At 51.6% G+C, this 22,292-nt stretch overlaps 2 protein-coding genes across 3 annotated transcripts in view; both read right to left on the minus strand.

Annotated features, from left to right (window-relative positions):
• The window catches only part of LOC143956943 (NACHT domain- and WD repeat-containing protein 1-like), a gene marked incomplete in the record, with an annotated part of 331,576 nt that overhangs the window by 158,946 nt on the left and 150,338 nt on the right, over positions 1 to 22,292 (minus strand).
• Positions 13,369 to 16,951, minus strand: LOC143956946 (uncharacterized). 2 transcript variants are annotated; one of them, XM_077467119.1, is made up of 3 exons: positions 15,215 to 16,951; positions 15,053 to 15,133; positions 13,369 to 15,020 (listed from the first exon to the last, which is right to left on the minus strand). In XM_077467119.1, exons 1-3 carry the CDS (start codon positions 15,730 to 15,732, stop codon positions 14,669 to 14,671), a joined length of 951 nt encoding a protein of 316 aa, XP_077323245.1. In that variant the 5' UTR covers positions 15,733 to 16,951; the 3' UTR covers positions 13,369 to 14,668. The 2 variants fall into 2 exon arrangements, with proteins under 2 accessions (XP_077323245.1, XP_077323244.1); XM_077467118.1 differs by having other exon boundaries at positions 15,053 to 16,951.

Consider the following 22,292-nt stretch of genomic DNA (forward strand, 5'->3'; position numbering starts at 1 on the left):
CCCATACCCACTATTCCCTACCGAGAGCTTCACTACCCATACCCTCTATTCCCTACCGAGAGCTTCCCTACCCATCCCCTCTATTCCCTACCGAGAGCTTCCCTACCCATCCCCTCTATTCCCTACCGAGAGCTTCCCTACCCATCCCCTCTATTCCCTACCCATACCCTCTATTCCCTACTGAGAGCTTCCCTACCCATACCCTCTATTCCCTACTGAGAGCTTCCCTACCCACACCCTCTATTCCCTACCGAGAGCTTCCCTACCCATACCCTCTATTCCCTACCGAGAGCTTCCCTACCCATACCCTCTATTCCCTACCGAGAGCTTCCCTACCCATCCCCTCTATTCCCTACTGAGAGCTTCCATACCCATACCCTCTATTCCCAACTGAGAGCTTCCATACCTATACCCTCTTTTCCCTACTGAGAGCTTCCATACCCATACCCTCTATTCCCTACTGAGAGCTTCCCTACCCATACCCTCTATTCCCTACTGAGAGCTTTACTACCCATACCCTCTATTCCCTACTGAGAGCTTCACTACCCATACCCTCTATTCCCTACTGAGAGCTTCCATACCTATACCCTCTATTCCCTACTGAGAGCTTCCCTACCCATACCCTCTATTCCCTACTGAGAGCTTCCATACCTATACCCTCATTTCCCAACTGAGAGCTTCCATACCCATACCCTCTATTCCCTACTGAGAGCTTCCCTACCCATCCCCTCTATTCCCTACTGAGAGCTTCCATACCTATACCCTCTATTCCTTACTGAGAGCTTCCCTACCCATACCCTCTATTCCCTACTGAGAGCTTCCATACCTATACCCTCATTTCCCAACTGAGAGCTTCCATACCCATACCCTCTATTCCCTACTGAGAGCTTCCCTACCCATCCCCTCTATTCCCTACTGAGAGCTTCCATACCTATACCCTCTATTCCCTACTGAGAGCTTCCCTACCCATACCCTCTATTCCCTACTGAGAGCTTTACTACCCATACCCTCTATTCTCTACTGAGAGCTTCCCTACCCATACCCTCTATTCCCTACTGAGAGCTTCACTACCCATACCCTCTATTCCCTACTGAGAGCTTCATTACCTATACCCTCTATTCCCTACTGAGAGCTTCCATACCTATACCCTCTATTCCCTACTGAGAGCTTCCCTACCCATACCCTCTATTCCCTACTGAGAGCTTCCCTACCTATACCCTCTATTCCCTACTGAGAGCTTTACTACCCATACCCTCTATTCCCTACTGAGTCCTTCCATACCCATACCCTCTATTCCCTACTGAGAGCTTCCCTACCCATACCCTCTATTCCCTACTGAGAGCTTCCATACCTATACCCTCTATTCCCTACTGAGAGCTTCCCTACACATACCCTCTATTCCCTACCGAGAGCTTCCATACCTATACCCTCTATTCCCTACTGAGAGCTTTACTACCCATACCCTCTATTCCCTACTGAGTCCTTCCATACCCATACCCTCTATTCCCTACTGAGAGCTTCCCTACCCATACCCTCTATTCCCTACTGAGACCTTCCATACCTATACCCTCTATTCCCTACTGAGAGCTTCCCTACCCATACCCTCTATTCCCTACTGAGAGCTTCCCTACCCATACCCTCTATTCCCTACCGAGAGCTTCCCTACCCATCCCCTCTATTCCCTACCGAGAGCTTCCCTACCCATACCCACTATTCCCTACCGAGAGCTTCACTACCCATCCCCTCTATTCCCTACCGAGAGCTTCCCTACCCATCCCCTCTATTCCCTACCGAGAGCTTCCCTACCCATCCCCTCTATTCCCTACCGAGAGCTTCCCTACCCATACCCTCTATTTCCTACTGAGAGCTTCCCTACCCATACCCTCTATTCCCTACTGAGAGCTTCCCTACCCACACCCTCTATTCCCTACCGAGAGCTTCCTTACCCATACCCTCTATTCCCTACCGAGAGCTTCCATACCCATACCCTCTATTCCCTACTGAGAGCTTCCCTACCCATACCCTCTATTCCCTACTGAGACCTTCCATACCCATACCCTCTATTCCCTACTGAGAGCTTCACTACCCATCCCCTCTATTCCCTACTGAGAGCTTCCATACCCATACCCTCTATTCCCAACTGAGAGCTTCCCTACCCATACCCTCTATTCCCTACTGAGATCTTCACTACCCATACCCTCTATTCCCTACTGAGAGCTTCCCTACTCATACCCTCTATTCCCTACTGAGATCTTCACTACCCATACCCTCTATTCCCTACTGAGAGCTTCCCTACCCATATCCTCTATTCCCTACTGAGAGCTTCCATACCTATACCCTCTATTCCCTATTGAGAGCTTCCCTAACCATATCCTCTATTCCCTACTGAGAGCTTTCCTACCCATCCCCTCTATTCCCTACTGAGAGCTTCCCTACCCATACCCTCTATTCCCTACTGAGAGCTTCACTACCCATACCCTCTATTCCCTACTGAGAGCTTCCCTACCCATATCCTCTATTCCCTACTGAGAGCTTCCATACCTATACCCTCTATTCCCTATTGAGAGCTTCCCTACCCATATCCTCTATTCCCTACTGAGACCTTCCATACCCATACCCTCTATTCCCTACTGAGAGCTTCCCTACCCATACCCTCTATTCCCTACTGAGACCTTCCATACCCATACCCTCTATTCCCTACTGAGAGCTTCCCTACCCATATCCTCTATTCCCTACTGAGACCTTCCATACCCATACCCTCTATTCCCTACTGAGAGCTTCCCTACCCATATCCTCTATTCCCTACTGAGACCTTCCATACCCATACCCTCTATTCCCTACTGAGACCTTCCATACCCATACCCTCTATTCCCTACTGAGAGCTTCCCTACCCATACCCTCTATTCCCTACCGAGAGCTTCCATACCTATACCCTCTATTCCCTACTGAGAGCTTTACTACCCATACCCTCTATTCCCTACTGAGTCCTTCCATACCCATACCCTCTATTCCCTACTGAGAGCTACCCTACCCATACCCTCTATTCCCTACTGAGACCTTCCATACCCATACCCTCTATTCCCTACTGAGAGCTTCCCTACCCATCCCCTCTATTCCCAACTGAGAGCTTCCCTACCCATACCCTCTATTCCCTACTGAGAGCTTCCCTACCCATACCCTCTATTCCCTACCGAGAGCTTCCATACCTATACCCTCTATTCCCTACCGAGAGCTTCCCTACCCATACCCTCTATTCCCTACCGAGAGCTTCCCTACCCATACCCTCTATTCCCTACCGAGAGCTTCCCTACCCATCCCCTCTATTCCCTACTGAGAGCTTCCCTACCCATACCCACTATTCCCTACCGAGAGCTTCACTACCCATCCCCTCTATTCCCTACCGAGAGCTTCCCTACCCATCCCCTCTATTCCCTACCGAGAGCTTCCCTACCCATCCCCTCTATTCCCTACCGAGAGCTTCCCTACCCATACCCTCTATTCCCTACTGAGAGCTTCCCTACCCATACCCTCTATTCCCTACTGAGAGCTTCCCTACCCACACCCTCTATTCCCTACCGAGAGCTTCCTTACCCATACCCTCTATTCCCTACCGAGAGCTTCCATACCCATACCCTCTATTCCCTACTGAGAGCTTCCCTACCCATACCCTCTATTCCCTACTGAGACCTTCCATACCCATACCCTCTATTCCCTACTGAGAGCTTCACTACCCATCCCCTCTATTCCCTACTGAGAGCTTCCCTACTCATACCCTCTATTCCCTACTGAGAGCTTCACTACCCATACCCTCTATTCCCTACTGAGAGCTTCCCTACCCATATCCTCTATTCCCTACCGAGAGCTTCCATACCCATACCCTCTATTCCCTACTGAGAGCTTCCCTACCCATACCCTCTATTCCCTACTGAGACCTTCCATACCCATACCCTCTATTCCCTACTGAGAGCTTCACTACCCATCCCCTCTATTCCCTACTGAGAGCTTCCCTACTCATACCCTCTATTCCCTACTGAGAGCTTCACTACCCATACCCTCTATTCCCTACTGAGAGCTTCCCTACCCATATCCTCTATTCCCTACTGAGAGCTTCCATACCTATACCCTCTATTCCCTATTGAGAGCTTCCCTACCCATATCCTCTATTCCCTACTGAGAGCTTTCCTACCCATACCCTCTATTCCCAACTGAGAGCTTCCCTACCCATACCCTCTATTCCCAACTGAGAGCTTCCCTACCCATACCCTCTATTCCCTACTGAGAGCTTCCATACCCATCCCCTCTATTCCCTACCGAGAGCTTCCCTACCCATACCCTCTATTCCCTACCGAGAGCTTCCCTACCCATCCCCTCTATTCCCTACTGAGAGCTTCCCTACCCATACCCACTATTCCCTACCGAGAGCTTCACTACCCATACCCTCTATTCCCTACTGAGAGCTTCCATACCCATCCCCTCTATTCCCTACCGAGAGCTTCCCTACCCATCCCCTCTATTCCCTACCGAGAGCTTCCCTACCCATCCCCTCTATTCCCTACCCATACCCTCTATTCCCTACTGAGAGCTTCCCTACCCACACCCTCTATTCCCTACCGAGAGCTTCCCTACCCATACCCTCTATTCCCTACCGAGAGCTTCCCTACCCATACCCTCTATTCCCAACTGAGAGCTTACATACCTATACCCTCTATTCCCTACTGAGAGCTTCCATACCCATACCCTCTATTCCCTACTGAGAGCTTCCCTACCCATACCCTCTATTCCCTACTGAGAGCTTCCCTACCCATACCCTCTATTCCCTACCGAGAGCTTCCCTACCCATACCCTCTATTCCCTACTGAGAGCTTCCATACCCATACCCTCTATTCCCTACTGAGAGCTTCCCTACCCATACCCTCTATTCCCTACTGAGATCTTCCCTACCAATACCCTCTATTCCCTACTGAGAGCTTTACTACCCATACCCTCTCTTCCCTACTGAGAGCTTCACTACCCATACCCTCTATTCCCTACTGAGAGCTTCCATACCTATACCCTCTATTCCCTACTGAGAGCTTCCCTACCCATACCTTCTATTCCCTACTGAGAGCTTCCATACCTATACCCTCTATTCCCAACTGAGAGCTTCCATACCCATACCCTCTATTCCCTACTGAGAGCTTCCCTACCCATCCCCTCTATTCCCTACTGAGAGCTTCCATACCTATACCCTCTATTCCTTACTGAGAGCTTCCCTACCCATACCCTCTATTGCCAACTGAGAGCTTCCATACCCATACCCTCTATTCCCTACTGAGAGCTTCCCTACCCATACCCTCTATTCTCTACTGAGAGCTTCCCTACCCATACCCTCTATTCCCTACTGAGAGCTTCCCTACCCACACCCTCTATTCCCTACTGAGAGCTTCACTACCCATACCCTCTATTCCCTACTCAGAGCTTCATTACCTATACCCTCTATTCCCTACTGAGAGCTTTACTACCCATACCCTCTATTCTCTACTGAGAGCTTCCCTACCCATACCCTCTATTCCCTACTGAGAGCTTCACTACCCATACCCTCTATTCCCTACTCAGAGCTTCATTACCTATACCCTCTATTCCCTACTGAGAGCTTCTCTACCCATACCCTCTATTCCCTACTGAGACCTTCCATACCTATACCCTCTATTCCCTACTGAGAGCTTCCCTACCCATACCCTCTATTCCCAACTGAGAGCTTCCATACCTATACCCTCTATTCCCTACTGAGAGCTTCCCTACCCATACCCTCTATTCCCTACTGAGAGCTTCCCTACCCATACCCTCTATTCCCTACCGAGAGCTTCCATACCTATACCCTCTATTCCCTACTGAGAGCTTTACTACCCATACCCTCTATTCCCTACTGAGAGCTTTACTACCCATACCCTCTATTCCCTACTGAGTCCTTCCATACCCATACCCTCTATTCCCTACTGAGAGCTTCCCTACCCATACCCTCTATTCCCTACTGAGACCTTCCATACCCATACCCTCTATTCCCTACTGAGAGCTTCCCTACCCATACCCTCTATTCCCTACTGAGAGCTTCCCTACCCATACCCTCTATTCCCTACCGAGAGCTTCCATACCTATACCCTCTATTCCCTACTGAGAGCTTTACTACCCATACCCTCTATTCCCTACTGAGTCCTTCCATACCCATACCCTCTATTCCCTACTGAGAGCTTCCCTACCCATACCCTCTATTCCCTACTGAGACCTTCCATACCCATACCCTCTATTCCCTACTGAGAGTTTCACTACCCATCCCCTCTATTCCCTACTGAGAGCTTCCCTACCCATACCCTCTATTCCCTACCGAGAGCTTCCATACCTATACCCTCTATTCCCTACTGAGAGCTTTACTACCCATACCCTCTATTCCCTACTGAGTCCTTCCATACCCTCTATTCCCTACTGAGAGCTTCCCTACCCATACCCTCTATTCTCTACTGAGACCTTCCATACCCATACCCTCTATTCCCTACTGAGAGCTTCACTACCCATCCCCTCTATTCCCTACTGAGAGCTTCCCTACCCATACCCTCTATTCCCTACTGAGATCTTCCCTACCAATACCCTCTATTCCCTACTGAGAGCTTTACTACCCATACCCTCTATTCCCTACTGAGAGCTTCCATACCTATACCCTCTATTCCCTACTGAGAGCTTCCCTACCAATACCCTCTATTCCCTACTGAGAGCTTCACTACCCATACCCTCTATTCCCTACTGAGAGCTTCCATACCTATACCCTCTATTCCCTACTGAGAGCTTCCCTACCCATACCCTCTATTCCCTACTAAGAGCTTCCATACCTATACCCTCTATTCCCAACTGAGAGCTTCCATACCCATACCCTCTATTCCCTACTGAGAGCTTCCCTACCCATCCCCTCTATTCCCTACTGAGAGCTTCCATACCTATACCCTCTATTCCCTACTGAGAGCTTCCCTACCCATACCCTCTATTCCCTACTGAGAGCTTTACTACCCATACCCTCTATTCTCTACTGAGAGCTTCCCTACCCATACCCTCTATTCCCTACTGAGAGCTTCACTACCCATACCCTCTATTCCCTACTGAGAGCTTCATTACCTATACCCTCTATTCCCTACTGAGAGCTTCTCTACCCATACCCTCTATTCCCTACTGAGACCTTCCATACCTATACCCTCTATTCCCTACTGAGAGCTTCCCTACCCATACCCTCTATTCCCAACTGAGAGCTTCCATACCTATACCCTCTATTCCCTACTGAGAGCTTCCCTACCCATACCCTCTATTCCCTACTGAGAGCTTCCCTACCCATACCCACTATTCCCTACTGAGAGCTTCCATACCTATACCCTCTATTCCCTACTGAGAGCTTCCATACCTATACCCTCTATTCCCTACTGAGAGCTTTACTACCCATACCCTCTATTCCCTACTGAGTCCTTCCATACCCATACCCTCTATTCCCTACTGAGAGCTTCCCTACCCATACCCTCTATTCCCTACTGAGACCTTCCATACCCATACCCTCTATTCCCTACTGAGAGCTTCCCTACCCATACCCTCTATTCCCTACTGAGAGCTTCCCTACCCATACCCTCTATTCCCTACCGAGAGCTTCCATACCTATACCCTCTATTCCCTACTGAGAGCTTTACTACCCATACCCTCTATTCCCTACTGAGTCCTTCCATACCCATACCCTCTATTCCCTACTGAGAGCTTCCCTACCCATACCCTCTATTCCCTACTGAGACCTTCCATACCCATACCCTCTATTCCCTACTGAGAGCTTCACTACCCATCCCCTCTATTCCCTACTGAGAGCTTCCCTACCCATACCCTCTATTCCCTACTGAGAGCTTCCCTACCCATACCCTCTATTCCCTACTGAGAGCTTCCCTACCCATACCCTCTATTCCCTACTGAGAGCTTCCCTACCCATACCCTCTATTCCCTACTGAAAGACTGTGTTCTGTTCAGTTTTGCAAATAAAAATTCCTAAAGGGATTCAAGTGTCGGTCTCTACAGTTTATTGGGCCATCAACCTCAAGAAACCCCCCAGATGAGCACGAGATGTAGAAGGTATCGGTAGGCCCAGCAAAACCAGCCGCTCCTTCGGGGGTCAGTGCTACAATTGTATATTACATACACCTGACCCCCGACCTCTATATATTATATTGCATATTACATACACCCCACCCCCGACCTCTATATATTATATTGCATATTACATACACCTGACCCTCACACTCTTATCTGTCATTGTCTGGAATGTGGGCGAGCTCCTTCCTAGCCGGCACTCACACAGGGCTTCCCAGCAGTCTGAGCGGCTCACATATATACAGAGCCTTGAAAAAGTATTCATACCCCTTGAAATTCCCCATATTTTGTTACAACCAAAAACTGTAAATGTTTTCTATTGGGATTTTATGTGAGAGACCAATACAAAGTGTCACATAATTGTGAAGTGGAAGGAAAATAATACAAATAAATATTGTAGGCATATTTCTAGACTACTCCTATTACCCCTTCAATACCGGGCTCCCCCTCCCTCCTTCCCTATCCTCCTCATCCCCCTTCCTCCTCCTCCCTCCGTCCCCCTCCTCCTCTTTCCCTCCCCACTCCTCCCATTTTCCTTCCCCCTTCACTTGCTCCCCCTCCCTCCTTCCCTATCCTCCTTATCCCCCTTCCTCCTCCTCCCTCCGTCCCCCTCCTCCTCTTTCCCTCCTTCCTCCCCACTCCTCCCTTTTTCCTTCCCCCTTCACTTGCTCCTCCTCCCTTCTTCCATCCCCCTCCTCCCTTCCACTTCCTCCTCCTTCTTCCCCCCTCCTCCCTTCCCCCTTCACTTGCTCCTCCTCCCTTCTTCCATCCCCCTCCTCCCTTCCACTTCCTCCTTCTTCTTCCCCCCTCCTCCCTTCCCCCTTCACTTGCTCCTCCTCCCTTCTTCCATCCCCCTCCTCCCTTCCACTTCCTCCTCCACTCTTCCTCTTTCCTTGCCCCTCCTCTTCCTCCCTTCCCCCTCTTCTCGAGCTGGGTCATGTGACTGCCGGATATCATTAGGAAAAATGGACTGGATGATTTTTTAATTATTTTTTAATAAAAAAAATTAGAGCCGTCATCCCCATACAGAAATAGAAGGGAAATGTACATTATACAGAGTGTAGACCGGAGACTGCAGGGAAATCTCATTTGGTACTGCAGCGCACGGGTCAGACACAAAGCCCCGTCAGGCCATTTCATGTGGTCCTTGCACCTCGCCCGCAGCTGCACCTCCACCCCTCACCTCGTCTCAGCCTTGGGCAGCAGAACTCCTCCACCAGATCCTGTGCTCTTCCATGCAGCTGCGGAGAGGCTCGACTCCGCCTCCCCCATCTCAGCAGTTGGCATCAGAGAGGACAGAACTCCTCCTACAGATCCTGTGCTATTCCATGCAGCTGCGGAGAGGCTCGACTCCTCTCCCATCTCAGCAGTTGGCATCAGAGAGGACAGAACTCCTCCTACAGATCCTGTGCTCTTCCATGCAGCTGCGGAGAGGCTCGACTCCGCCTCTCCCATCTCAGCAGTTGGCATCAGAGAGGACAGAACTCCTCCTACAGATCCCGGGCCTCTCTGTGCAGCTGCAGCACCCCCTTTGCCTTCTCTGGTTTCAGTATTCAGCTGACTCCAGCCCTCCTCTGGTGCTCCTCCACACTCTGAACATTCTGCTTCCCAGCTCTTCCCCCACCTTCTTCTTCCGAGCAATAGTACAAGGTAAGGGGGGGAGGGGTTTGACATCTGATGTAAGGAGATTGGTGTGCTCTGAACGTCGTCTTACAGATACAACCAGCCCATTGAGGGCAACCATAATACTGAATGCAATCCCTGCCCCCCCCCCCTCCTCGGTGTAGAGGACACTGGCCTCTGTTTAACCTACAACTGCCAACATGCTGCACATGTGATCCATCATGACACCGGCCATTGGATGGTTTGACAGTTTGGTTACAAGACTTTTTTTTAAACTGTTAATGGATGCTTTAACGTGGTAAAAAAACAAAACAAAAACAAAACACAGAAAAAAAAAAAAACACAGAAAAAAAAAAAAAAGAAAAAAAACCACAAAAAAAAAAAAAACAAAAAAAAAAAAACAAACAAACAAAAAAAAAAAAAAAAAACCTGTTCTTCCCCTTGTACCTACAGGCAGGCCTCTAGTAAGGCTTAGCTGTAGGTACTGTGACTATCGCCTGAACTTGCACAGTTTAGGAGATCTTCAGAGTGCATGCAGCTGATGACATCACCGGCACATGCGCTCTGAATGTCCGGCACTCTATGAGCGCATGTGCAATAAACACGCGCAGGAGTGACGTCATTGCGCCCCCGGCCACTCATAGCACATTAGCCGGAAGGACATAAACCCAGAAAGAAGACCTGAGGAGGGGAGAATGGAAACCCTCTCAGTGGTGAAAGCACAGCGCTGGAGGGCTTCGATCTAAAGTAAGTCTCTCATAATGTGCTAGTATGCAATGCATACTAGCACATTATGACGCTGTCTTGTAGGGGAATTATTTTTATTTATTTTTTTCCACCATCACTATCACTTTAAAGGAAGACAGCTCCCAAACTTGAAAGAATTCCAGGTATGGCTACAGCTTGGACCAATGTAATGCAAGCATGTTATATGCTATACCTGGCTGATGCCCCCCTGGAAGCCGGAAATCGCTGTAGAAGGCTCTACTAGGGATCTCCATGTTCTTCTGGATCCCATGCGGAGCGGCCGGTCTGATGTATTGTGAATACAAGAGGTTGCGTGTTCAGCACGGGCGCCATTCATAGAACACCTTGCCTTTTCTGAATGAATGCCAAGCCCCCCTACCCAGAAGTGCCGGATCACCCGACAGCGACGTAAAGATCCGCTCTGCCGCCATCCTCCTAACAAAGGGATAATCTTAGAGCAAGATTTCTATTACCAACGGTCTCAGAAGCACCAGATATTTGTTGTAACAGGAAAGAACAGTAATGCCCCTTTCGCACTGGGGCGGTGGGTGCGTCGGCGGTAAATAGCCGCTATTTTTAGTAGCGCTTTACTGTCAATTTTGCAGCGCTATTCAGCTGCTAGCAGGGCACTTTTACCCCCTCCCTCTAGCGGCCGAGAAAGAATTAAAAAACAGCTGCGAAAAAGTTAAAACCACCGCAAAGCGCTGCTACAGTAAAAGCAGCACTATGCCGGCGGTATAACTGCGCCGCCCCATTGATTTCAATGGATGCACCGCTCCAAAGATGCTGATAGGACCTTTTTTATGTTTAGCGTCCTGCCAGCGCACCGTTCCAGTGTGAAAGCTCCACAACTCTTTCAGGGCGCTTTGCAGGCGGTGTTTACAAGTTGGTCGGGGTTGAGCCGGTCACATGACCCTTTTACCTTTTGGGCTCTGCAACCTCATCCAACACGTCCATGCTCTCCTCTCACCACTAGGGTTGCACTGATACCACTTTTTTAAGACAGAGTACAATTACCAATTACAAACCCCCCCCCAGTACTCTCCGATCCTTTTTTTTAAATGACATGTACAGTGCCACTAATATGCAGCACTGATGAGGTGTGGACTGTCAGAAATTACATTTTTTTTTAAGAATGCTTATTTATCAGTCCTGTTTTTGGGGGGGTTTGGTTACATATCAGGGGACAGAGGACACAGGGGGGACACACAGGGGGGACAGAGAGGACACAGGGGGGACAGAGAGGACACGGGACAGAGAGGACACAGATTCCCCAATCCCTTTCTCTGCAGCCTCAGCTGCACTGAAGATGAATGGAGAGGAGACGGAGGCTCCTCTCCAGTCATAAACTGAAGCAAACAATTTACGATGCTCAGTTATGAACAGAGTCAGTGATTACTGACACTGCATTCAGAAAAGGAAGGAGGAGGACACCTGAAGCCAGAGGAAGACCCAAGGATAGTCGGGGGTAATCGGTGTGGCAACAGGGGCAATTACAAGCACTGATCGCCCTGTATAGCCTTTCAGTAAAGCAGCTGACAGGAGGGAGAGGAGAAGTGGCTGTCAGCTGCTTTACGGAAAGGCTATACAGGGGGATCGGTGCTTGTAATTGCCCCTGTTGCCAAACCGATCACCTATGAGGCTGCCCGGCCCCTCCTGCTACACTGAGGATGCCTGGTCCCTTACAACAGATATCGGATCAAGCATCGGAGCATTTCAACAAGCACCAATACTTGTGCAAAAGCTTGGTATCGGTATCAGTGCAACCCTACTCACCACCACAGTGCTCCTCTCTCACCATCGCCACAGTGCTCACCTTCCATCATGCTCCTCTCTCACCACCACAGTGCTCACCTCCCATCATGCTCCTCTCTCACCATCGCCACAGTGCTCATCTCCCATCATGCTCCTCTCTCACCATCACCACAGTGCTCACCTCCCATCATGCTCTTCTCTCACCATCGCCACAGTGCTTACCTTCCTTCATGCTCTTCTCTCCCCACCACAGTGCTCACCTCCCATCATGCTCTTCTCTCACAGTGCTCAACTCTCATCATGCTCCTCTCTCACCATCGCCACAGTGCTCACCTCCCATCATGCTCCTCTCTCACCATCGCCACAGTGCTCACCTCCCATCATGCTCCTCTCTCACCATCGCCACAGTGCTCACCTCCCATCATGCTCCTCTCTCACCATCGCCACAGTGCTCACCTTCCATCATGCTCTTCTCTCACCACCACCACAGTGCTCACCTCCCATCATGATTTTCTCTCCCCACCACAGTGCTCACCTCCCATCATGCTCTTCTCTCACCTCTCATAGTGCTCTTCTCTCACCACAGTACTCACCTCCCATCATGCTCTTCTCTCCCCACAGTGCTCACCTCCCTTTATGCTCTTCTCTCCCCACCACCACGGTGTTCATCCTCCCATCATGCTTTTCTCTCACCACCACCACCACCACAGTGCTCACATCCCATCATGCTCTTCTCTCACCACAGTGCTCACCTCCCTTTATGCTTTTCTTTCCCCACCACCACCACAGTGTTCACCCTCCCATTGTGCTCTTTTCTCACCACCACCATCAGTGCTCACATCCCATCATGCTCTTCTCTCACCACAGTGCTCACCTCCCTTTATGCTTTTCTTTCCCCACCACCACCACAGTGCTCACCTCCCTTTATGCTTTTCTTTCCCCACCACCACCATCAGCGCTCACATCCCATCATGCTCTTCTCTCACCACCACCACAGTGCTCATCTCCCATCACCTAAAGTTCACGCATAGCTCCAAAACACCAAAGTGCCCCAACTAAAACCTCATATGGAAAACTAGATCACGTCAGCTACACAGAATGTAAAACACAATGTATATGGAGGTTTATTTCTATACAATATACTAAAAAAAAAAAAGGGAACATGAAAGCACACCAGAATAGTTGGATGCAGCCAGAACACGGCCACAGCACAGCTTCATGTACATGAGGAATTGTGTGTTTTAAAAAGTGAATTTTCTCTTTCAGCCTGAAATGAAGACACTTACGGTCCAGAACATTGACAAGGTGAAGGACGAGAAGGGAAAGGTGAAAATGGTGCAAGACACACACTGACAGCAAAGAATGTATGACAGTCTACTCCGGTGCAGAGCAGGAACCAGGTTATAGTGAGAGCAAGGTCAGAGGGCAGAAAAAGGCGAGGACAAACAAGGACAGGGAGGAAAAGCAGTCGGGGAAAAGCCAGGTTAGGAGGAAAAGGAATAAAAAGGGGAGAAGACGTGTTAAAGGAGAGAAGCCGGGTTACACTGAGAAATAGAGGTAGGAGGAAGTCAGGCCAGAGTGAGGAGGAGCCGGGCTACAGGGGAGAAGAAAAGGAGAGAAAGGTCAGAGGAAATGGAAGAAGAGAAGAAAATAAGATAAGGGAAGGAGCCGGGTCACAGGGGAGAGGAGAGAAGGGAAGGAGCCGGGTCACAGGGGAGAGGAGAGAAGGGAAGGAGCCGGGTCACAGGGGAGAGGAGAGAAGGGAAGGAGCCGGGTCACAGGGGAGAGGAGAGAAGGGAAGGAGCCGGGTCACAGGGGAGAGGAGAGAAGGGAAGGAGCCGGGTCACAGGGGAGAGGAGAGAAGGGAAGGAGCCGGGTCACAGGGGAGAGGAGAGAAGGGAAGGAGCCGAGTCACAGGGGAGAGGAGAGAAGGGAAGGAGCCGGGTCACTGGTGAGAGGAGAGAAGGGAAGGAGCCGAGTCACAGGGGAGAGGAGAGAAGGGAAGGAGCCGGGTCACAGGGGAGAGGAGAGAAGGGAAGGAGCCGAGTCACAGGGGAGAGGAGAGAAGGGAAGGAGCCGGGTTACGGGCCTAGAAAAAGAGGAGGCATGTTAGAGGGGAAGGTAGGAGAGATGCCAGGTTAGTAGGGGGAGGGGAGATGCCAGGTTGGGGGGGGGGATACCAGGTTAGAGGGGGAGGGAGGAAAGGAGCCAGTTGGGGGGGGGGGGGGTGGCAGGTTAGAGGGGGGAGAGAGGGGAGATGCCTAGTTAGAGTGAAGAGAAGAGGAACTGGAGGGGAGAAGCCAGGTGGGAAAGAGGAGAAGGGGCAAAGCCAGGTTAGGGTGGAAAATCCAGGTTGGAAGGGAGAAATATGAAGGGATGATTAGCATTTAAAAGTAAAAATTTAAATGTCAAAGTAAAAAAAAAAAATCTCTCCTAAAGTCAAGACACCAGGTGAGGTCATTTTGGACAGGACACCAGGTGAGGTCATTTTGGACAGGACAGCAGGCGAGGTCATTTTGGACAGGACAGCAGGCGAGGTCATTTTGGACAGGACAGCAGGTGAGGTCATTTTGGACAGGACAGCAGGTGAGGTCATTTTGGACAGGACAGCAGGTGAGGTCATTTTGGACAGGACAGCAGGTGAGGTCATTTTGGACAGGACAGCAGGTGAGGTCATTTTGGACAGGACAGCAGGTGAGGTCATTTTGGACAGGACAGCAGGCGAGGTCATTTTGGACAGGACAGCAGGCGAGGTCATTTTGGACAGGACAGGACAGCAGGCGAGGTCATTTTGGACAGGACAGCAGGCGAGGTCATGTTGGACAGGACAGCAGGTGAGGTCATTTTGGACAGGACAGCAGGCGAGGTCATTTTGGACAGCACAGCAGGTGAGGTCATTTTGGACAGGACAGCAGGCGAGGTCATGTTGGACAGGACAGCAGACGAGGTCATTTTGGACAGGACAGCAGGTGAGGTCATTTTGGACAGGACAGCAGGTGAGGTCATTTTGGACAGGACAGCAGGCGAGGTCATGTTGGACAGGACAGCAGACGAGGTCATTTTGGACAGGACAGCAGGCGAGGTCATGTTGGACAGGACAGCAGACGAGGTCATTTTGGACAGGACAGCAGGCGAGGTCATGTTGGACAGGACAGCAGGCGAGGTCATTTTGGACAGGACAGCAGGCGAGGTCATGTTGGACAGGACAGCAGGCGAGGTCATGTTGGACAGGACAGCAGGCGAGGTCATTTTGGACAGGACAGCAGGCGAGGTCATGTTGGACAGGACAGCAGGCGAGGTCATGTTGGACAGGACAGCAGGCGAGGTCATTTTGGACAGGACAGCAGGCGAGGTCATTTTGGACAGGACAGCAAGCGAGGTCATTTTGGACAGGACAGCAGGCGAGGTCATTTTGGACAGGACAGCAAGCGAGGTCATTTTGGACAGGACAGCAGGCGAGGTCATTTTGGACAGGACAGCAGGCAGACTAGTCAGCCAGAAGTGAGCAGAAGCTGGCTCAGGGTTTGAAGGACAGGAAGGTGGACCAAATCTACTGAGAAGAAAGGGCAGCAGAACAGTAAAGATTGAAGGAATCAGGCGAGAGAGAAAACAGAAGATTGTTAAAACTGAACTCCAAGCAAACTGCCAAAATAGAGTTTTACTTTCCAAAGGGTTCACAATCTTGTTCAGCCAGTGATTTTGCCACCTTCTGCCAGGCTGTGTAGCCAGGTCTGGGGGCCTCTAAAGTATTTACAGCACTTCTAGACCACTCCCCCAGGTAATTTAGAATAAGCAGCAGCCCACTGATGAGATGAACCCTCTGCTCTCTCCCTCTGTACACGCAGCAGGGGGTGGCCATCCCTCTCCCAGTCTCAGTGTTGTTATACAGGAGGGCGAATAGGACATCAATTGCCCCTAGTTTATGTATGGATGTGAGGTAGGGGGCCTTAGAGTGTAAGCTCCTTGGGGGGGGGGGGGGGGGGGACTTCTATACAACATAAGTAAAAGCACTGCATAAGTGGTCAGCGCTATATAAACACCTGTAATAATCCAGGTACTTTGTAACATTTAAAAATACATTAAACATCCGTTAATTCATACAATCGCTGCATTCATGTGCGATGATCACATCTGCCTGGAGTTCAGGTTTAAGTCTGAGAAGAAGAGAGGGCGGTAGTTCTGGAATCGCGGGGACGATCGCGCCGGACGCGCCCCCCTTCACCGTATAATTGCGTACAAAAAAATTAAAAAATAAAATAAAAATAACCAAGAGCGGAGAATAAGCTACAGTGGATAGATATACACACTTTGTTCTGTATATATTTATACATATTATATCCAGGACACAGGCTTAAACATCCCCTGGCAGATTAGCAGAACTAGCTAATATAACCTTTAATGTAGAGTATCATCTCATTGGGCCCCTCCCCCCTTTCTCCTCGCCTCCCCCTCCCCCTCCCCCCTCCAGAACAGCCATTGTCAGTCTTCGACGCTCCTCCTTATTCCTATGCGGTGTAGTTCCAGGTGAAGGTTTGTCAGGTGAGGAAGAGCAGGAATCAGATAAGGATAAAATAATATATAATACAGAACTCCATCCCACCCACCCCTCCCCCCCTTACATATAAGGATATAAAATAATGAGTCCAAAAATCTTAATTATCGTTAATCCCCATTCCCCCCCCCCCCCCCCCCCACTAGTCCATCTCACACGGGCAGATCTTCCTGGCTGCGTACAAACTGCAGTTGCTCCGTAACACTGGCAATGCACCATCCCCCGTTGGCACTGCAGGCTCTGCGTGTGATTTTAGGGAGTGCAGCGCGTCGGGTCGGGTCGTAACACTGCGTTGCAGCGCGTCGGGTCGTAACACTGCGTTGCAGCCTCTCCGCGTACTGTTAATGCATACTATCAGCAAGCAGCATGGGTTTGCATTTGGGTTCAAAACGATTCCCCAAAACAGCTCGAAAGGCCTCCATTATACCGAGGCTGCGCTAGGTTTGTGGATTTTTTCTCTGCCGTCTGCGTTATGGCAAGGCCAAAGTTCCTTCCCATAATGGGACTTGTAGTCTTTCTATTTTCCCCCAACCCTCTGGGAGAGGCGTGGCCCAGACCCATCGATACTTCCCCCAACATTGTCTTGGTCTGGGACCTCTCTCCCCTCTTGCCTGGATATCCTGTACCCCCCCCCATCCCCCTCCCTTCCCCTCCCCCCCCCCCCTTGTGCGTAACTAGGAGCTGGCGAGATGTTCCACTTGGATGGTACTGGTGGAGACGGTTAGACACAAGTCTTTGTGGTGGTCAGTCTTGAAGGGGTTCATGTCGAAGGAGCACTGGGGTCCATCGGATGAAGGGGCCTGGGACACGGGGGTGAAATGAGCTTGTGTGGTCAGAACCTGCGTAGGTTGCTGGGTTTCGGGGGCATTGTGTTTCCTCATGTGTTTCATCAGATAGGTCTCCTGCAAGGCACAAATGGGGGAAAAAAAGAAACAAGTTTAGCAGCAGAAAAGGAAATGCCCACCTGGCGACACATGAAATAAATACATTTAGAAATCACAGAACGAACGGGGGCGTCCAAACCGCGGCCCAACGAAGTTTAGCATGCGGAGCGGGCATGTCTGGAGAGATGATGGGGATGCCATACAACCAGAGCAGCTGCAGCTCCTGGCATATACTGTTGGCTGCAGTGTGCCCCCCCCCCACCCTTCCCCACCTTGGCTGGGCATCCTCCAGAGGTTCCCGTTTGCTGCTTTCCTTCCCATTTCCCTGGCCAAGAGTAGAACTGCTGTCTTCCCTCTGCCCTAGCAGAGCTGTCCTCCTATACATGCGTGCTCCCACATAGAGCATAAAGGGACTGCAATCCTCACCCCACATCCAGCCTGCTCTGCTGACATGCATTAGACGTTGGCCCCCGTAGCGATGTCCACCACGAGGTACTAATGGAGTGCCTATGCTGGGATCTGTTCGCTCGGCATAACCTAACATTACATGTCCTTTCACTGGATAAACTGAACGACAACTTAATGACTTCTAAAGAATTCCTTTAATGCCTGTAAGATTTAATTTTTTCAATTGGTATCAGCCAAAAACAGAGAGAGATCAAAAAGACCGCATAAAGTAGCAAAGTAGGGAATCACAGCAATAACAAAGGAAGGACATGGCACAATGGAAGAAGAGGAACACTACAGGACGGGGCAGCGGAAGAGGAACACTACAGGACGGGGCAGCGGAAGAGGAACACTACAGGACGGGGCAGCGGAAGAGGAACACTACAGGACGGGGCAGCGGAAGAGGAACACTACAGGACGGGGCAGCGGAAGAGGAACACTACAGGACGGGGCAGCGGAAGAGGAACACTACAGGACGGGGCAGCAGAAGAGGAACACTACAGGACGGGGCAGCGGAAGAGGAACACTACAGGACGGGGCAGCGGAAGAGGAACACTACAGGACGGGGCAGCGGAAGAGGAACACTACAGGACGGGGCAGCGGAAGAGGAACACTACAGGACCGGGCAGCGGAAGAGGAACACTACAGGACCGGGCAGCGGAAGGGCGCGGGGGGACGGGCAGCGGAAGGGCGCGGGGGACGGGCAGCGGAAGGGCGCGGGGGACGGGCAGCGGAAGGGCGCGGGGGACGGGCAGCGGAAGGGCGCGGGGGACGGGCAGCGGAAGGGCGCGGGGGACGGGTAGCGGAAGGGCGCGGGGCAGCGGAAGGGCGCGGGGGACAGGGCAGCGGAAGAGCGTGGGGGACAGGGCAGCGGAAGAGCGCGGGGGACGGGGCAGCGGAAGAGCGCGGGGGACGGGGCAGCGGAAGAGCGCGGGGGACGGGGCAGCGGAAGAGCGCGGGGGACAGGGCAGCGGAAGAGCGCGGGGGACGGGGCAGCGGAAGAGCGCGGGGGACGGGGCAGCGGAAGAGCGCGGGGGACGGGGCAGCGGAAGAGCGCGGGGGACGGGGCAGCGGAAGAGCGCGGGGGACGGGGCAGCGGAAGAGCGCGGGGGACGGGGCAGCGGAAGAGCGCGGGGGACAGGGCAGCGGAAGAGCGCGGGGGACGGGGCAGCGGAAGAGCGCGGGGGACGGGGCAGTGGAAGAGCACGGGGGCAGGGCAGTGGAAGAGCACGGGGGCAGGGCAGTGGAAGAGCACGGGGGCAGGGCAGTGGAAGAGTATGGGGGCAGGGCAATGGAAGAGCGCGGGGGCAGGGCAATGGAAGAGCACGGGGGCAGAGCAATGGAAGAGCACGGGGGCAGGGCAATGGAAGAGCGCGGGGGCAGGGCAATGGAAGAGCACGGGGGCAGGGCAATGGAAGAGCACGGGGGCAGGGCAGTGGAAGAGTATGGGGGCAGGGCAATGGAAGAGCGCGGGGGCAGGGCAATGGAAGAGCACGGGGGCAGAGCAATGGAAGAGCACGGGGGCAGGGCAATGGAAGAGCGCGGGGGCAGGGCAATGGAAGAGCACGGGGGCAGGGCAATCTAGCATACAATGAAAGTTATTTATGAAAAGCAAATCCTCAGACACCTACCGAAGTGTATGCTCGGCTGCAGATGGAACAGGTATAGACTTTTGCATGTTTGACGGTGTGCGTTGACAGGTGAACCTCCAGCGAAGTGGCGTCGGTGTACGCCCGGTGACAGTTGTGGCACTTGAACGGTTTATCTTTGTTGTGCTGCCTTCTGTGGGACTGAAAACACACACAAGGTACAGTAATAAACATTAGGAAACATTAAAAAAAAATTCCCTGGTGGCCAAGACATGAGATTCCCCCGACATGTCTCACCAAATCCGGTCATGTTCATTTTTGGTAAATGATGTCACCGCCTTTATTTACATTCTATTGTCACCGGAGGAGACGGCGAGGGGAACCTTTCCAATGGGGACAATTGTTCTGGTGATAACTAAGAGGAGATTTCACTCTCTTAATGTGATATTAAATGGTTGACATACCAAACGACTTACCTTCTCTGTGTAATAGTTTTGTACAGAGCAGCCCCGATCCTCCTCTTCTGGGGTCCCCCGCCAGCACTCCTGGCCCCTCCCTCCTGCCCCCACAGCAAGCAGCTTGCTATGGGGGCCCCTGCGTGCTTACTCGTGAGCCGCTGCCTTCTGTCCATTCAGAAAAAAAGCACGTGGCCTGGCCCCAGTTCTGCTCTCTCCTCATTGGCTGAGATTGACAGTAGAGGGAGAAAACTGCTCCCGCAGCGGTCTCAGCCACTGAGGAGGGAGAGATCCCAGAGAGTCGCTGCTCTAATGCACATCTCTGGATCGAGACGGGGCTCGGGTAAGTATTAGGGGGGGAGCTGCTGAACACAGAACCTTGAGCCTTTACAAACACTTTAAGCGTTAATCCCTCTCACTTCCTGTTGTGTCTCCAGGAGACGGCAAAGTATTGCGATCAGTGGATTGTGGGTGCAATGTCAAGCTCCTGCAGACACTTCCTAGAATGCTTTACCTTTATCTCTGCACTGTTAGTTGCAGGGTTGCAGGAAGTGTCAGTGAACTATGAGAGCGCTGATCAGTACTCTCGTAGTCCATTGAGAACTGACAAGTCCGTTTGTTGCAGTGGCAGATGGGACTTGTAGTTTATTCATGCACAGATTGCTGTGAATGAATGACGCCACTGTGCAGGCGGAGCCCTGTATTTTAAATATAGAAGTGGCTGCGGGGGGAGAGTCCACGCACGCTCTCGTGTGGGTGCTCGTGGCACAGCAACATGTTACACCCTAACACCTTAAATACAGGTGTCACATGTAAGAGATATGATGCTGTGACACCGCGGCGGTCCTGGTGACACGGGACAGGAAGAGTCGTCATTACCTGCAGATTGGACAGCTGGGTGAACGCCTTCTCACATCCAGGATGGACACATTTGTAAGGTCTGTCCCCGGTATGAATCCTGTGTGTGGAGACAGAACAGATGACTTTAATGACAGGCACACAATCATATGAAAAAGTCAGGCATGGGTAAGCAGCACAGGGCGGGGAGGGGATGTTAATGGGGGAGGGGAGGGGAAGGGAGGGGGGAGGGGGTGAAATGAGCAGACAAGGGTGTCATCCCTCCCCTGACCCCGTTTCCATTCAGACAAGTGTGCATGCGGTTGGTAGGGGGGAGGGAGGGGGGGGGGAGGGGAGAGGGAAGGGCACATGCTGGTGTCGGGGCTCCCCCAGCTCTCTCCTCCGGCCCCCCCTTACCGTGTGTGTTGCTGGAGGTGAGAGAGCTGGCGGAAGGCCTTCTGACAGTAGCGGCAGTTGTACGGCTTGGCCCCCGAGTGGATGCGCAAGTGCTGGGCCAGGTAGGAGCTGTTGGCGAAGGTTTTGGAGCAGTGCGGGCACTTGTGGGGCTTGGACACCACACTATGCACCTTCATGTGGATCCTGCCAGAACAACACAATGGTTGGGTCTGGGCCAATCAAAGCAAGATAAAGGGGGTGGTTGGGTGGGGTGGGTGGGGGGCTTGGAGAGTGGATGAGACTAAACAGACAAGATACTGCACTGGGGGGGTTCTGCTCCACATACTCGGGGCCCTCAGGGACACGGGAAGGTACTGGCATCACCCAGAGGTGGACAAGTGGAGTTCAGGAACAAGTCAGTCCAGTCTAGGAGCTAGCAGGGAACCTGTCACTTCTGAAAATTGCTCATTCATCCCGATTGAATGAATCGATTCACGTGTCATCACAGGGTGGTCCTGTGGACACAAACTGATAAACCGTGCCCTCCTCCTATTGGTTGGCAAAGAGGAAATGGACTTTAATGGCAACACAAACTCATATCTGTTCAAATGTAAACATTTTATTATCCATACAAAAAGATTAAAAAACTCACATTCAGTTTACATCACATACAAAAAAAAAAAAAAAAAGATTGCTGGTGCAACTATCAGCCCTGGTAGAAAATACCCCCCCCCCCCTCCCCCGTGAGAGTATAGGGGCCTTGGAAGGAACAATACCCTAACCAATTACTACATGGGGGTAATCACTTTCAGGGATGATAAGGTCCAGCTTGCAGTTCTGCTCGACATGTTTCGCCACAAAAGCG

The sequence above is a fragment of the Lithobates pipiens genome, unplaced genomic scaffold (assembly GCF_037356315.1).
Source record: "Lithobates pipiens isolate NorthernLeopardFrog02 unplaced genomic scaffold, aLitPip1_a1.2 Scaffold_47, whole genome shotgun sequence".
In the NCBI taxonomy this organism is placed as follows: Eukaryota; Metazoa; Chordata; class Amphibia; order Anura; family Ranidae; genus Lithobates; species Lithobates pipiens.

Coding starts and splice junctions, on each gene's coding strand:
- LOC143956946 (XM_077467118.1), bottom strand. CDS start 15,732: ATGACCTCGCCTGCTGTCCTGTCCAAAATGACCTCGCTTGCTGTCCTG. Junction 15,021..15,052: donor GCTGTCCTGTCCAAAATGAC/CTCGCCTGCTGT, acceptor GTCCAAAATGAC/CTCGCCTGCTGTCCTGTCCA.